Source organism: Delphinus delphis, chromosome 5, assembly GCF_949987515.2.
Source record: "Delphinus delphis chromosome 5, mDelDel1.2, whole genome shotgun sequence".
Lineage (NCBI taxonomy): Eukaryota > Metazoa > Chordata > Mammalia > Artiodactyla > Delphinidae > Delphinus > Delphinus delphis.
Window position 1 is genome coordinate 25,264,415 of NC_082687.1, and position 15,602 is coordinate 25,280,016.

At 43.4% G+C, this 15,602-nt stretch overlaps 1 protein-coding gene across 1 annotated transcript in view; it reads right to left on the reverse strand.

Moving 5' to 3' along the window:
- ZNF827 (zinc finger protein 827) overlaps nt 1–15,602 on the reverse strand; it is a 177,855-nt gene that overhangs the window by 58,585 nt on the left and 103,668 nt on the right. Inside the window, exon 8 of the mRNA XM_060011635.1 lies at nt 3,060–3,163. Coding sequence (XP_059867618.1) covers nt 3,060–3,163 — 104 coding nt within the window. The remainder of the gene's footprint in view (nt 1–3,059; nt 3,164–15,602) is intronic.

Here is a 15,602-nt window from a genome sequence, read left to right on the forward strand (position 1 = left end):
CGGGAGAGAATTTCATCCCACTGATAGAGGTGTATAAATAGATACCAATATCTATTGTTGAATTAATGCTGTGGGTTCTCAGCATTTGCAAGGGCTTTCTTGGATCGTAACTAGGCACATTAAACCTCATTAATTATGGTCTCCACTAGTTGGGACTCTGAGATCATTCTCCAGGCTGACATTTATCCTGACATGATGTGTGGCAAGAAGTTTGCTAAGTAAATAAAGAATGGAAATAATATTTTAATGGTGACATTTAAATTACCCAAGAGAAGATGTCTAAGGATGCTGACGCTTTTATTTATATACTAACAACAAATGATTTTCTGCCTAGTCACTAAAGCCAGCTATCTCCTTCCTGGCTTCCCCATTTCTGCACAGCCACCATAGGTCCCTACTTCAACCTGCTGATGACAAAGCTAACCAAACTAGTCAACTAGCCCATTTCCTGCCTGTCCTATCCCCGTCCTCCTTTTCTCGAATCCAGGCCCTCATTAACGATGCTGTCGTAGTACGAGAGCATCTGCCTCGGACAACTCGTTCTTGCCACATCGTCAATGATTCAGAAATCTGCTGCCCACTTGGTCTTCCAAAATCTTCTATAGGAATTTATGATTCTTATACCCTAGAATCTTAAGATCTTTGGCTTCAAAATTTCTTTGTTCCCAGCGCTGCATTTAGCAGAGTCCTGGAACGGACGTATGTTCACCGTATCTATTTAAGACCCCTGGGGCCTGATGTATTTTGGGATTCATACTTTTCTGATTTCAGATGATAATATGGTGCATAAGGTATTATTTGATGTAACACTCCGATGGGCCTTCGTAATCAAGCACATTGATATTTCTGCAACAAAAATGTATGGATTTCATCCTTGGCGTAATACATAAAGGCTATAAATAGCCTCCCATTAGGTTTTGCCACCAAACAACTTATTCAAAAAATTATGGGTTTCAGGATTGTGGGTAAAGGATTGGGGAGTTTGAGTAGGTAGTACACCATGGCCATTTATCACTGCCATTAACACGTCAAACACATGTTTTCTTGAAAAGTCTCCGTACTGCAGTCTTTTGTTAGTTCAGATTGGTCTTCTCCACAATTCGTCCAAATTATCAAGGTTTTCCTTACAAAATATATCTTCGGATTACGAGAACTTTGTGATCACCAGATTGTCCTTACCGCTTTTAATTTTTCTAATTTTAACTCCATTTCTAAAGCATTTTTACCTTGCTTGCTTTAAATAGGCCCTTTTTAGTTGTCTATTTTGGCAAAATTTAAATATAGTCATTTTGCCTATCCTCTGCCTAAAGAAAGGCTTTTTCAAGAACAGAGACTGATCACCCCTCAAGAATGGTGCATTTACATTAAAAAAAAAATCCCGGTCATGCTGACTTCTCCCCCCAAAATAAGAGTTAACTTTTTAAGGGTGAGTTTATCTAATTTGTAATAAAAGTCTGTGAAGCGCATCATAGCAAGTTCCCCACCCGACAACACAACACACATAGTTAAACATATTACTTTTTGAGGGCGAGCTGTAACTTGACCAATAAACCCTTCGTAAAATATAGCCAAGCCGCACATTAAGCCAGCAATGCAGGGTTTCTATATACATCACGGGATGCTTGGCTGTATGGGTCACAGCATTCTGACAGGCAATTACTAGGCAGTTATTTTGACATTAGAAAGTCACAATCCATCAACTTAACAGCAGGGTGATAATTTGGGGAACAGGGAGATGGTTATTCAAAAAGACACTGTGGGAAGTAAACAGCAGTTCCAATAGCCCCTGTTTGAGAATGAAGGCATCAACTAACCAGAATTTCTTTCCACCTCCAGAACCAGGTATTATGTAACGTGTTTTTGTGTAAGCATGTTATTGATGGGGTTTGAATAGAAAAGCCCTGCCAGGCTAACAAGGCTGCAGGTACCTGGACTCTTTGGAGATGAGAAGAAATGGATCTGCCATCACAAGACTAAAGAACGACAAAGAGTGGCCTCTTCCCCACTGTCTGTCACGGACCACTTCCAACGACCTGTGACATCCACAAGCCGGTATCTCAGAAGATGCTCCTTGGCTCTTTCTGAATCGTAAAACACTCAGCTCTGCAGCCGTTTGCATCTGTGACACGGGCTCCTTGCATGTGAGGGGGACACTGGACTTTATTCTTGCAGGAATTCCTGGCCAACAACCCTGCTGTGAGCCCCTCGTGCACACATGTGGCCTTGGTCTCTCCTGGACACGTGAACGGGTGTGGAGGCCACCAGGAGCCTCTGAAATTCTCTTAGTGACTGGGAGCTGAAAGCTTCCTGGCAGCTGGACGGGTGGCACTGGGGTGGGAGAGGGGTGGGAAGGGAGGAGAGACTCCAGGGCAGGGGTTCTCAAACGTTCTCATTTCATGACCACTCTGAGATGCACATGTTAAGTCCTGAGGGATGGCCATGCTGTTGGTAAGGGGACAGCAGGCACGTCTTTCTTTCTGCTCGGGAAGGGAGCAACGAAAAAGGAAGCATGGATAGGAAATTGTGCATTGAGGCTGACGTGGCAAAAGGAAGTGGTAGATGGATCTATGCGGATCCTCTCAGAACAGAGGTGATGTCTGGGTGGCAAGACTGTCGTAACAAGCTGTGTTGCTGCCATGGAAACCGAAGTGCTCTTTGTGGTGGCCCACCCCCAGGGTCATGATCTTCCCGGTCTGCGACTAGCGGTCTTGCCACCGCCCTCCTACATCTTCCTGGCTGCCTGCCTAAAATACTGACAACGTGGAAAGCAAATTATTTCCAGGTTATACTTCGCTATTTCAAAGGAATTCACTCTGCGAATGAAACATCAGCCGATAAAGAACAATAAGCCCCCTGCAGCGGAGAGCTTTCTTACTGTCTGCTTTTTCTTTTAACAAACTTTTGTGGCTATTTAAATTCTCTCTCTTCTCAAAAGCCTAGCTTCAGATGAGTAACTTCAGCCTGTAAACTGAACCAACAGTACCTGAGAATCCACGCATTCCAGAAAAGTAATTTTTAAGCAACCATTAGTAGAAGCAAAATCGACAATGTTTCCATACCTGGAGCTGATATTCTTCCGTGAAGCACAGATTCACTGGGCAGCAGGTCTTTTGAGTTGGAGGTGAATGGTGATTGTCTAAAGGTATCTTCTGAAAAGAAAGGGCTGGGGGTGGGGAAGGAGGAGGGAAGTTTAGTAAATCAAAGTTATTTAAGATACCCAGAGCATCTGGCCCCAAATACATACGTATACACAAACAACATGTGGGTCAACGTATTTTTAAAATGCTGTTTAGGGACTATAAGATTGTGCTTAAAATGGAGAAAGAGAGACTATATTACATCCGACAAGTACCATCTGCACATTCTGCCGATTGGTTGTATACTTAAGGTGAACAGATGAAACAACATCTTTGATACGTTGTTGAACCCACTGTCAGGACAGCTGAGCAGTAAATTTTACTTTTGCACTGTATGATCTGGGAGGGAGTTGTGCCTGAATGAAGACCAAGCACATGTGTCAGATCAGAAAAGCCTGTTTTGGAGGTCTTTCCAGAGTGGTGACAGGTTTGCCCCAGCTCGCCCACACTGTGTCACCTGACCCCTCAGGGACCAATGGCACCCCTCCGAAGGGCAGATGGCTGGAGTCAGGGTCCGACGAGCCGATGGAGACAACTCGCTGGTCCCCACAGGAACTGAGTCTGCAACCTACAACTGTCTTGGTTTGGAAGGAGTTAAAGCCAGCTAATGGGGCTGCCAGAAGGGACCCCGGGGAGCACTTTCATTTTTCAAGAAACTGAGGCTTTGACTTGAGTGATTCTAAGCTCCCCTAGTGACTCAGTGAGAACTAGACACCAGACACCCAGGCAGGGTTTTCCCCTTATACCACAGCCATAGTGAACACAAACACTTAGGCTGCTTTTAATCAGCGGATTTTAACCCAGTCATAGCCTCCATCTCCCATGCCTCTAAAGAAAACTATATTGCGATCACGTGTGAGAATACTGGAATACACAACAGAGTCCAACATGGAGCACGGGAAGCCCTATTACTGTACAACAGAGCAAATTTCACTCGGTGCACAGGTGGTGGAAGGTTCATAGGCGCCAGCAGTGCAGCCCAGAGCTAGCAGGAAGCCACCAGCAAGCTGAGGCTGGAGAGACAAAAGGCAGAGGTAAATGGAGCCCAGGGAACTGAGGTCACCTGGTGGAAGCTGGAGGCAAGGTGAGCCTGCCCAGCAGGGACCTGGGACCACAGAGGTGCAGCCGTAGCAGGAGGCAGACAGGAAGGGCAGGGAGGGAGGGAAATATCCCGCCTCTTTCTTAAGCCCCACCCCCACCACATCAAAGGCTCTGATTGGCTGAACCTTCCCGGAAGTCAGAGACGTACAGCCTGCCGGATCGGCTCCTGCAAAACTGCAGATGGGGGAAGGAACAGATCTGGGGTCACGCAAAACTAGGACTCCCATGACTGGTGCTGCTTTTCTAAACATGGCAAGAGGCTACCGGTTACTGTTATTAAATATTAAAAAGGAAAGATTACGATAAAAATGGAAGACATATCCATCTTTTAAAAATAAAACACACAGTTAACAGTATAGTTTCACATGACTCAGGCTAGATTTGATGCAACTTTGTGTGGCATGCTTTCTGGGTTTTTTTTCGTGTTGTTTCTGATAATAAAATTTTAATCATTACCCTATCCTCAGACTGTTTTATCTCTTTTTTTTTCACACACACACTGTATTTTATTTTTACAAGAGATAAATAAACTGACACCAAGCATTGTAAATGGACGACCACAACAGAAGCAACAATGATTGCAATTACCAAACACGAAACACACCCATACTATGTCATAATATTGACATTCAGTCCAGTAATCCTCCACTGTAACAGCTCCTTTACTTTGCAGTGAAAACTGATTTGTATATTTTTTGCCTCTGAGTCCTTGTGGGTTTTTTTTTTTTTTATTCAAACAGAAAGTCACAAAAATTATAATCATCCTCATCAGTTCACTCAGTCCCATGTAATTCATTTTTTTATCTTGATCTTTTGTTAGCACCTTTATGAATTCATCAGTTTTCCATCAGAGTTTTGAAAATGTGTGGCATGCTTTTTATTTGTATCTTAAACATAAAACAATTTAAACAGGCTTAAAAAGTGAACTGGCTGTAGGCTAGTCAGCGATGGGGAGTGGGGAGACACGTTGTTTTGTGCCAAACAACTCAAAACCTGCAAGTGATACAAAACTCCTGAAAGGATAAGGCAAGGCAGCATGGAGGCTAAGAGAGTGCACTTGAGAGTGGGCAGTTCTAGGTCCAAACTCCAGCTCCACCACTTACGGCTGTGTGGCCTTGCACAAATCGCTTAACTTTTCTGAGCCTTCATTTCTTGTCTATAAAGCGGGACGTTAATAGCATCTATACCCCCTCTAGGAGGACTGAGTAAGATGGTTCATGGAACGTGCTTTTCACAGTGTCTGGCAACCAGTAAGCGCTCAATCAGTGTAAGCTGTTTTTATCTGTATCTCTGTCTAGCTCAAAAGGGAGCATAAATTAATCAACCTTTCCTCACGAGTCGACAAAAAGGATAGAGTTTCCTTGCAGAAAATGCATGAAGAAAAGGTCACTCTGATATTGAAGGGTACGTTGACCGCTGGAGAGATTCGGTTAATTTCTAACTCTTCCACAAAGAAAACTGTTTAGAATCAAAGAACTTCTAAGGAGGTAGAGCCCTTGGAGGATTGTTGGTCAGACCCAGAGCGTGAGATTTCTCGAATCCCACCTCCTTAGCTCTGAAGCATCTATACAAGGTGACAATGACATCCTCGTGTTTGAGTGGACAGTTCACATGGGAACCACCACCGGCTGGCCCAAGGGCGCAGGGTAAACGTCAGGCAATGGGCCTTCGGTTACCCTGGAATGACGCTAGAATCTGAGAGTTCAGGAAGCTCATGGAACTGTTTGGTCTGAAATGTGGAGACTTCCTTTGGGGACACCCAGATCCCCTAGAGAGGCCCCCTAAGGTACCTAGGAATATCACCCTTCTTGCCACAGAGAAAGGTGTGCACTGCCCTCCTTCCCTCAGTTTCGCAGTAACCATTTAATGAGTGCTTGGGCATGCTAGGCACTGGGAACATAACGTCAGCAAAACTGGCTACGGCTGCAAATGTTAAGAGGGCTCAAAGACCTGTGTGGCTACCACGGCCAGACTAACACTGTGGAAGAGAGGAGCGGCGTCACAGTGCGGGTCTGGCCAGGAGCGGCTTTTCCTGCAGAAGCCACAGCTGAGCTGAGACCTGAATGGAGAGCAGGGTTGTCAGGGTTCCCAGTGGCTGGGGGAAGTGTCCCCTGCACAGTGAGAGGACACAGCCAGTCTGCGGAGCTGGATGAGGCTGGAGTGCCGGGCAGGGTGGGCACACCGAGTTCAGGGATCCCGGCTTTGCCCTAACAGTCCTGGAAAGCCCGGCGGTGTGTTCAGTAAGGCGGGGACGCAGTATGATTTCAGTTTCAGGAAGCTCTGCCCGGTGGGTTGGAGAACCCAAGGCAGGTGGCCAGAGCAGCAGTCCATATGGGACATGGTGACTCTGGTGGCCAACACTGCAAAGCGGCAGCAACACAGGCAGATTGAAAAATAGTTTAAGAAATAGGGCAGGTAAAGACCACAGGTATATTTCCAACCAACCCGAAGGTTTCCAGGTGAACCAGGCAGAGGTGGCCACGCTACGTGCTGGGAAGAGCACCCTAGGTTTTGCTAGCTCCGCATCGTCACGTGTTCTCTTCAACAGGTTTTCACGCACATGCGGAGTGAAGCCCTATAACCATCTAGCCGCTCAGAAGAAACGGAGGCAATCGCTGAGGGAAACAACATTGCAAATAATTTTCTACCCTGGAGGCCAGCTTTCTCCTGTATAGAAAAGAAAAGATTTCTCCTGAAGAAGTGGAGAATTAGAAGGGAATCAGGCTGGATACTAGAAAAGCACAAAAGGACTGGCAGTGTTAGGGGCAAAGAGTCAATGGAGAAACTTTGACAAGTCAAAGCAGCTTAAGACTGGTGTAAGGTCTTATCTATAAAGAGAAGATACTACGTTAACAGAGCATGTCTCAGACCAGACACCCCGCTGCGATGCTCCGCGTTCGGATCCATTCACGCTGGGAAGGGAGAGTGCAGTGGTTTAGCACTGAGTTTGGAGTCAGAAGGATCTGAGTCTGAATTCCATATTGGCCAGTTAATGGTGAAGTGATCTTTGTCAACAACCTCCCTAGCCTGTTTCATCATTGGAAAAAAGCTTTTAAAATACCACCTTTAAAAATAAATAAATAAAATACCATCTTTATAGGGGAGCTCTAAAGGGTTAAATAAGATATTTCATGTTAAAGTTCTTAGTACATCATACATGCTCAATAAAAATGGCAACAAACACGTGTATTGCTTACTAAGTATCTGGCCCTGCTCTAAAGGGCTTTGTGTATATTAACGCCATTGGATCCTCACAAGGACCCTCTATAGGGTGTCGACAATTACTATTATCATCCATATGTTACAGATGAAGAGACTCGGGTACAGAGAAGGTGAGTAGTTGCCCATGCCCGTGGGCTGAGACAGGATTTGAACCCAGGCACGTTGGCATCGCATTTTGCACCCTTGCCCATTAAGCTAAGCTACACTGCCTTTTGCTTGGTCTCTTAACATCTAGGGAACACATGGACAATACAAAGTCATGGATCCTTCTTGGAACTGACAGAACAAAAGGAAGAGACAGTGGAAGAAGGGAGGGAAGTGGGGTGGGAGTACTGTTTCAGTACGCAGGATCCTAGGTCACCAAAGAAAGGCTTTTTCAATTGAGAAATAGAACATGTGAAAAATGATTTGGTTATCTTTAACTTTCTGCCTGTGTTCTGAGAACAGAAGACGCTGTACTTATAACTTGGCCCCAAGCACTGTCATTCTCAGAATGTGGAGACGGTCATCCTTAGGTCCCCTTTCTTTTCCTGTGCCTCACAGGGTCTGTGAAGTGCAGAAGCCCATCTGCTCTCAGAGGACGTCCAGCTCTGTGGTGAACAAACCGGCCCCTCGTTTAGGCCACAGGGACTGTGGGTGATGGGAGAGGGTGGCGGGGAGAGAGGGGAGGCCCCGGAGGTACCCGATTCAGGATGAAGCGGGTCTGCACTTTTCAGGGAGGAAAAGAGTCAATGAACTGCAGATTTTACGACGTACTAGACTCTGAAGCGTGTGTGTACCGTCCTTCAACTGCTTAGATAGTCACCAATTCTTCCAGGAAAAAAGGAGCAAGTTTGTGAATGCCGCATGGTTCGTGCTCCCTGACTCAATTTAGTCATTTTAGTGTGAAGAAGCCCCTCCACCAGAAAGAGAGCTTAGGAAGTGGAAAAGGCAAAATCTGTCCAGAAAATGATTTATTTCTAGTCCACAGTTTTCGGTAAAAAGTTGGTAGAGAAGCAGGTTGACTAATAGCTAATGGCGGAAGGGACTGTCACTTATTCTCATTTAACAAAATCACCACCTACCACAGTGGTTCCCCTTTGGTCCTGTACAACGACAGGCCACCTGAAGACTGGCTAACTCGTATAATCGATAAATACTCAGACACAGCATCTGGAAGATGTTGGTGTAGACTTCGAACTGCCAAACACCCCCATTACTTTTCCTGCCTTTTGTTACTTGGAAAAGACAAAATGTTTATTTATTCGAGTTTCTTTTCTGAATAAAAATGAAACGGACAATGAATGCGTATTTTGATTTTTCTCCTGCAGAAAATCTAAGGGTTAAAATATGAAGGGGCACTGGTGTCACAGTGACTGGACAATTCCAGGCATTAGATGGCATGCGCTGTGAGGTCAACAGCTCAGCGCTGCAGAAAGAAAAGATTTACAATAAATAATAAGAGTCCATAAAAGATTATGGCTCTAAATAGGGATACATTTTGCTAACTGCTGACTGTGGCACAAACATTTCCACCTTTAACATCTGCGTGACGACAGGGAGTTCGGCTTCGTGAAAAACAGAAGGCCCATCTACTTACAAACCATCCCCCCCGGGGTGCCACCACTGAAACCAACACGTTACGGGAATTCTTGTTTTGATGGCAATAGCAAAGCAGAACAAGACAAAAAAGGAAAAGAATAAGGTGGATATAGTATGTAAGAGAAAGTTAAGAAAAAACAACTTTATGCTTAGTAGTGGCACTATAATTTAAAAGGAACACCAAAGAAGAAATCATTTTTTTTTTCCTTCTAAAAGACAATAACTTTTAGGACTGAACTTGGGGATGGCAAATAGAAAAGAAAGATTAAATAAGACAAAAAGACTTTGCTCTGCAATGAATTTGTCCTCAGACTCTAGAAAGATCTTCATATTTCAGAGTAGAATGAAATTCTATTAAATGTAAGCGTTTCGGGCAAATCATCCTGAAGTGATATTCTGACTTCAATCCGCACATAGACAAAATTTTCTTTAATCAGTAAAAAAGATGGTGTTTTTTTCAAGTAAAAGTACTTAATTATTTATTCAGCTATGTATCATATAACATAACAGGGCTTCTGGATTTTTTTCTAAGAGCTGGTTAAATACGTCCAAAAGAATGTTGGTTAATTTTTATTTCATTTCTTTTTATTTTAAGGAAATTTTAAGACCAAATTATCTGACTTAGATGTTTCGGAGAAGCTATATATTGCGGAAGGAGAGCCAGAGCCCCCTTCTGGGGTGGGAAAGTTCTGTGGAAGCCAATGTTTTCCCTCTGCAGCCGCTACCTGCCTCCCAGCAGACCCCAGCCCCTGGGCCACCGCACCAGATGGCCATCTGTCCGTCCTGGTAACAGGACTGCCTCAATCTCTACTTAGCCCCAGCTCTCAAGTCAGGACACTGAAATAATTGTTTTCTGTATGGATGTATCAGGTTAATTTTTTTAAGAACTGAAATTCCATACATTTATCAACAACCATTGTACTGACCTCTGAATCACTTAGACCCAGGAGTGACACATTGCATTAACATTTTGAAATAAGCAAGAGGCGTTAGTCAAGAAAACAATCCTCTATGCCGCCAAAAGCCTCAAGCAGAGACAGGCGACAGACTAAATTCTTCCAAGAATAAATCTCACTCTAGTCCCAAGACTTTCTGACTACACGTTATACGAATGTTGCAGATTGAAATGGATACAGGTAACTTCCACATGGGATCTCCAGGTATACATCTTGCAACCAAAGGAAATGAGAACAAACTGGAAACATTGTCTTTGAACAAAACTACACCTTGCTAACAATAACAGGTTATAGTCCTTGACACAGAACACAAAGCGTTGCGGTTTCCTTTTTTTTTTTTAAAGCTTTTCAAACATATCCAGATAGGATTGTTCGAAAATAAGGAACAGGGGAAATATTTGGATTAGTTATAACTATCTTCTCAAAATTTCTTCAAGTACTTTAAGGTCAGAAGAAACTTTCTGAGAAGCTGTACTAGCTTGCATGAAAATATGCTCACAACTGAAAAACAAACACACTTTATTTTTAGATATTCCATTTTTTAAAAAAGATCAAATAACATTATTTCAAGTTAATTTTCACGATTAATGCAATTTTCTTTAGGTGGTGCTTATTTTTTTCTCAAATGTTACTGTCCTTGGGTATTTGCTAATAATTTGTAATAGAATAATGGATGCTGACTCTTTCTTTTGTATATATTTACATATCTGTATGTTCTGAAACATATTTATAAATCATCGTATTTGAAATACATTAACTGCTTAGGTCTACCGATTTTTGTAAAAGGATTTTGAGCTCTCTTTGCAACCCGGGTAAGGTCCTTTTGCTCCAGTATAGCGATCTCTATGTGTCACTGCAGACAGCAGGTGGTCATCCTACCTGCCCGCTTGGGCCCTCATTTCATTTTGGATGACATTGGGTAGCTGCTTCTTCTGAAACGGGCCCAGATATCAACATTTTAGATATAAAAGTCAGTGCCAGTTTCCCTGTTAACTTTCTTGCAGTCAGTTAAAAAGGTGATCTATAATGAAAGAAAACACAGCTTTAGTGGCGCTCATGTATACTGTCCCTCCCGAGGACCCCTACTCTTGAATGATTTTATTTATTTACTTTTTTTTTTTTATTTTTATTTTGCGGTACGCGGGCCTCTCACTCTTGTGGCCTCTCCCGTTGCGGAGCACAGGCTCCGGACGTGCAGGCTCAGCGACCATGGCTCACGGGCCCAGCCGCTCCACGGCATGTGGGATCTTCCCAGACCGGGACACGAACCTACGTCCCCTGCATCGGCAGGCGGACTCTCAACAACTGTGCCACCAGGGAAGCCCTATTTACTTATTTTAATAAAAGAACCCTGGGTGGCAGCTCAGGGGATGTGGCGGTGGAGCAGAGTGCTCGAGATTAAAAACAACTGCGAGTCCCTGACCTGAGGACAACCCTGAGCATCTGAAACAGCAAGTTCCCTATTCAAGCTTAAAAGGGACACAACAGAGAAGCCCTCTCATGACCCCAGGGGGCTAGGCCTGGAAACCCAGTCATCCATCATGTTGGGGACACACATTTTCAAAGAAAGAAGGACTGTAGTGGGTAAAGCTTGAATGAATCGTTATACACTGGCAAGCTTCAGCCGGGGCATTTATCTACAAATTGAGACTTGGCATTGCAGATTCAGTGGGTTTCTAAATGGGGCTTGTGGGCAGATGGAGAACCAAGGTCACTCCATCATTCGGCTGCACATATAGGCACCAGATTTTCTTTAATGTTTGGAGGTCATAAGAAAGCCAAGATGTGCTTCTCCTCCTCATTGACAAGGCTGTACACTTATCAAACAGAACCTTCTTAGCAATTAAAAACCAATCGAATGTGTTGTTAATTTGTAAGGTATACAATGGTATTGCAGAAAATGTCCTTATTTTTTAGAGAGATATATATCAAAGAATGTGGGAGTGAGTGTCATGTCAGGGATGTGATCTAAAATATAAGGAAGAAAAGATTGGTGAAATAAGTGTAGCAAACGTTTGTTCAATCTGGGTGGTGGGAATATGGTGGTTTATTGCATTATTCCTTTCACTTTGTTTTAAAATTTTTCGTAATAAAAAAATCAATATCAACAATCAAAAAGTTCAACCCAGACAAACCACCAGACAGAATAATAAGTGACGATTAAAAAAAATACAAGGGGCTTCCCTGGCGGCACAGTGGTTGAGAGTCCGCCTGCCGATGCAGGGGACACGGGTTCGTGCCCTGGTCTGGGAAGATCCCACATGCCGCGGAGCGGCTGGGCCCGTGAGCCATGGCCGCTGAGCCTGCACGTCCAGAGGCTGTGCTCCGCAACGGGAGAGGCCACAACAGTGAGAGGCCCACGTACCGCAAGAAAACCAAAAAAGAAACCAAAAAAAAAAAAACCCCAAAAAGAACAAATAAAAATGTCTCTTCATGAATAAAATGCTTGATATCACCAGGAATCAATAAATGAAAAGGTTTTAACTATAAGATATACATTTTAACCTCCCAATCGGTAAAAAAAATTTTTTTTAATGATAAAGCACAGAGACCTTTAAAATATTCTCTCATTAGCTTCTGGTAAAATTGTAGATTCAACCTTTTTGAAAGTCAGTTAGACAATTCATAGCAAATGCCTGAAACCTGTGAATGCTTTCTTGAGTCAATTTATCCCAGAATTAGCAACAACTTGAAAAACCAAACCAAACCAAACCCTTGATATCCAATAATAGGAGACGTATTAAATAAATGATGACATGCAAATATGAAAAGAATAATATTGGGTTATGTTTACTGACATGGAAAGAAATTCTTAATATATTACTAGGTAAAAGAGAACATTATAAAACTGTATATATAGTAGGATCCAGTTTTGATAGGAAAGGATACATCTATAAATAGATAAAAATTCAGCCAGGATACACATCACCAACTTAGCAGTGGCTGCTTCTAGGTAGCAGGATTGATTATAAGTGGGTATTTTTTCTTCTTTATGTTCTCCTATATTCTCTGAAAATAAAAGTTTGTTTGGTTGTTTGCGGTACGCGGGCCTCTCACTGTTGTGGCCTCTCCTGTTGCGGAGCACAGGCTCCGGACGCACAGGCTCAGCGGCCATGGCTCACGGGCCCAGCCGCTCCGCGGCATGTGGGATCTTCCCGGACCGGGGCACGAACCCGTGTCCCCTGCATCGGCAGGCAGATTCTCAACCACTGCGCCACCAGGGAAGCCCTAAAGGTTATTTTTTAAACTTAAAACAAATGATTAAGATTTACTGTTCAGTATCCTTTATTTTTTAAAGAGACTCTTAGTCTTTTAAAGAGTAATCTGAAGGATGATATAATTGAAGGCAGTTGTAAAAGACACAGGCGGGGGCAGCTGTATCTAAATTCTGATCCCATTCATATCAGTCAACTTCAGTTGCAGAAGGCTGAGAGCCACGGAAGAAAAACGCTGTTTAAAATACTGTAGAAGAAAAGTAGAACATTTTAGGGAGAATTCATTTGGGTAATGTTTTTAAATTTTCTTCTCTGAAAAGTACAGATGCCTTCTATTTAGGGCTGTCCTAGAGGCAGGCCAATCCGTACAACCTAACACCACGTTTTCAAGGAACAATTCCTGTTGCTGCGGCTCGAGCATTCATCCACCGCGGAGCCAGGAAACTTCTCAGGACAAGTAGCACAATGCCAGGTCTTGTCGAGGGCGGCTGCGGCCGGGAGGCCAGACCTCGGGGAGCTGGAGCCAGGCGCAGCCGCGGAAGTGAACCTGCACGTCAGGATCCGTGAAATGTCAGCTCGCGGAGGGACCTGGATCTCCCGCAGGAATCTGACTTTGTACATAAACAAGGACAATGGGCTTCTGCCGAGGCGAGCAGAAAACAGATGAACTAACTCAGTCTTCTCTGCAGCGATGCGAGACCCTTTGTCCAGTGGAAGTTGAAGGTGACCCCAGTGAAATGTGGATGGGCCCTGGCCTGCTGCATCATCCACCAGGGCTTTCCCTGCTAAACAGAGGTCAACCCTGGAATATTGGAGATATTTCTAGTAACAACCATGGAGACACCCTTGAGAGAAAATCCCACATTAGAAGAAGCTGGCATCTGAGCCACATGTCACACGTCACCTGTGCATGACCTGTCAAAGGAGGATGTCTACTTACAGAGGCTTACACATTTCTACCTCGTTCCTGACTGTTCTGAGCTGCACAAACAGATGGAACACAGTTGTAAGCCAGCAGAAATAAAGGTGGGAGAACCCAGGGAAATGAAGAAAAGAAAGGCACAGCCCTCTTTAGATCCTTGAAAAGAAGATTTAAACTCTTCACAGTGACACCGTATTAAAGAGTTCCGGAAGCACAGTGTCTCAACTATAACCGTTCAACGTAGAGGTCATGGGTGGGAGGAAAAACGGCAGAGCGTGACACCTACAGGACAATGGCGTATAGAAATAGAGAAAAGTACCGAGGAAAGTTTGGTGTGATAAGAAGGAAGAAACCTCAAATGGCAGCAATGCACAAAGTAGTTTGAGGCTATATGTATTTAAAAAAAAAAAAAAAGATCCACTGTTTAAAGGATGAGTTTTAACTTCTTTGAAAACTCAAAGATAAGTTGAGAAGGATTGACTGCCAGTGAAAAACTCTCCAGTCAACACTTGTGTCAGGGCAGCTACATACAGTGGTGCAGGCTGTGCACTGCACAAAGGTACCTTACTGGGTGGGTGGGGGGCGTGGGTACTTAACATCACAGACAACAAAGATTTACATATTTATTATGTCAGTATTCCAGTAGATGGCAGTGTCTTGAGCAAAGGCGCTTTTAAAACTTTTCAATGGCCCACCAACCAGCTTTGACTTCACCAAAAAAGCACTGAATGTCCTAACTGGAGGGATTCCATGAAATTAGTAGCAATTTCCATTTTTTAGAAACAAAATTCTGTGCCTTTAATTTTAACGTTAGAAAATATAAAGGAAAAAAAAAAAGAAAATATAAAGGGTAAAGAGACTATAGGGAGAGCTACTCCAAAATCACCAATTTCATTTGCTCTGTTTCCTGTTTATTTTCTTAATTGCTTCCATCTAATCCAGTGTTCTTTATGTGTAATCTTTTACTTCTTAAGGTAATGGAGCATGGTTCTCTTACGCCTTCTAAAAAATGAAAAGGGGAAATTGCACAGATTGAAGCCGCACATCACGCTCGTACAAATTTGTGCAATTTCTATTACCGACTCATAAATATTTAAGGACAGGCACCCAAACAATCACACTGGAAAATTCTATATTGGACACCTCCAAGTATGTATGTCTTTTAGTAAACTCTGTAAGTGCCATTATCTAAATCACAGAAAAATAGCCCACATTTCGAATTCTGAAAATTGGGCAAATTAAATGTGGGTCGGCACAGCACGATAGGACTCTACCTTTCTGATTTTCCCACTTCTGCTTTCTGTCTAGTAATGGAGAAAAAAACCAATTCAGGTAAAGACTTCCTTGCTTTTGGAATAGAGCAAGCCAGGTGTGAGAAGTTTTTCTTATAGGCCTGCAATCTTATAGCCCCATGGACGCTGCATTATTAATGGGGAAGAGAGAGAACAAATAACCAAGAGAGGGTTCC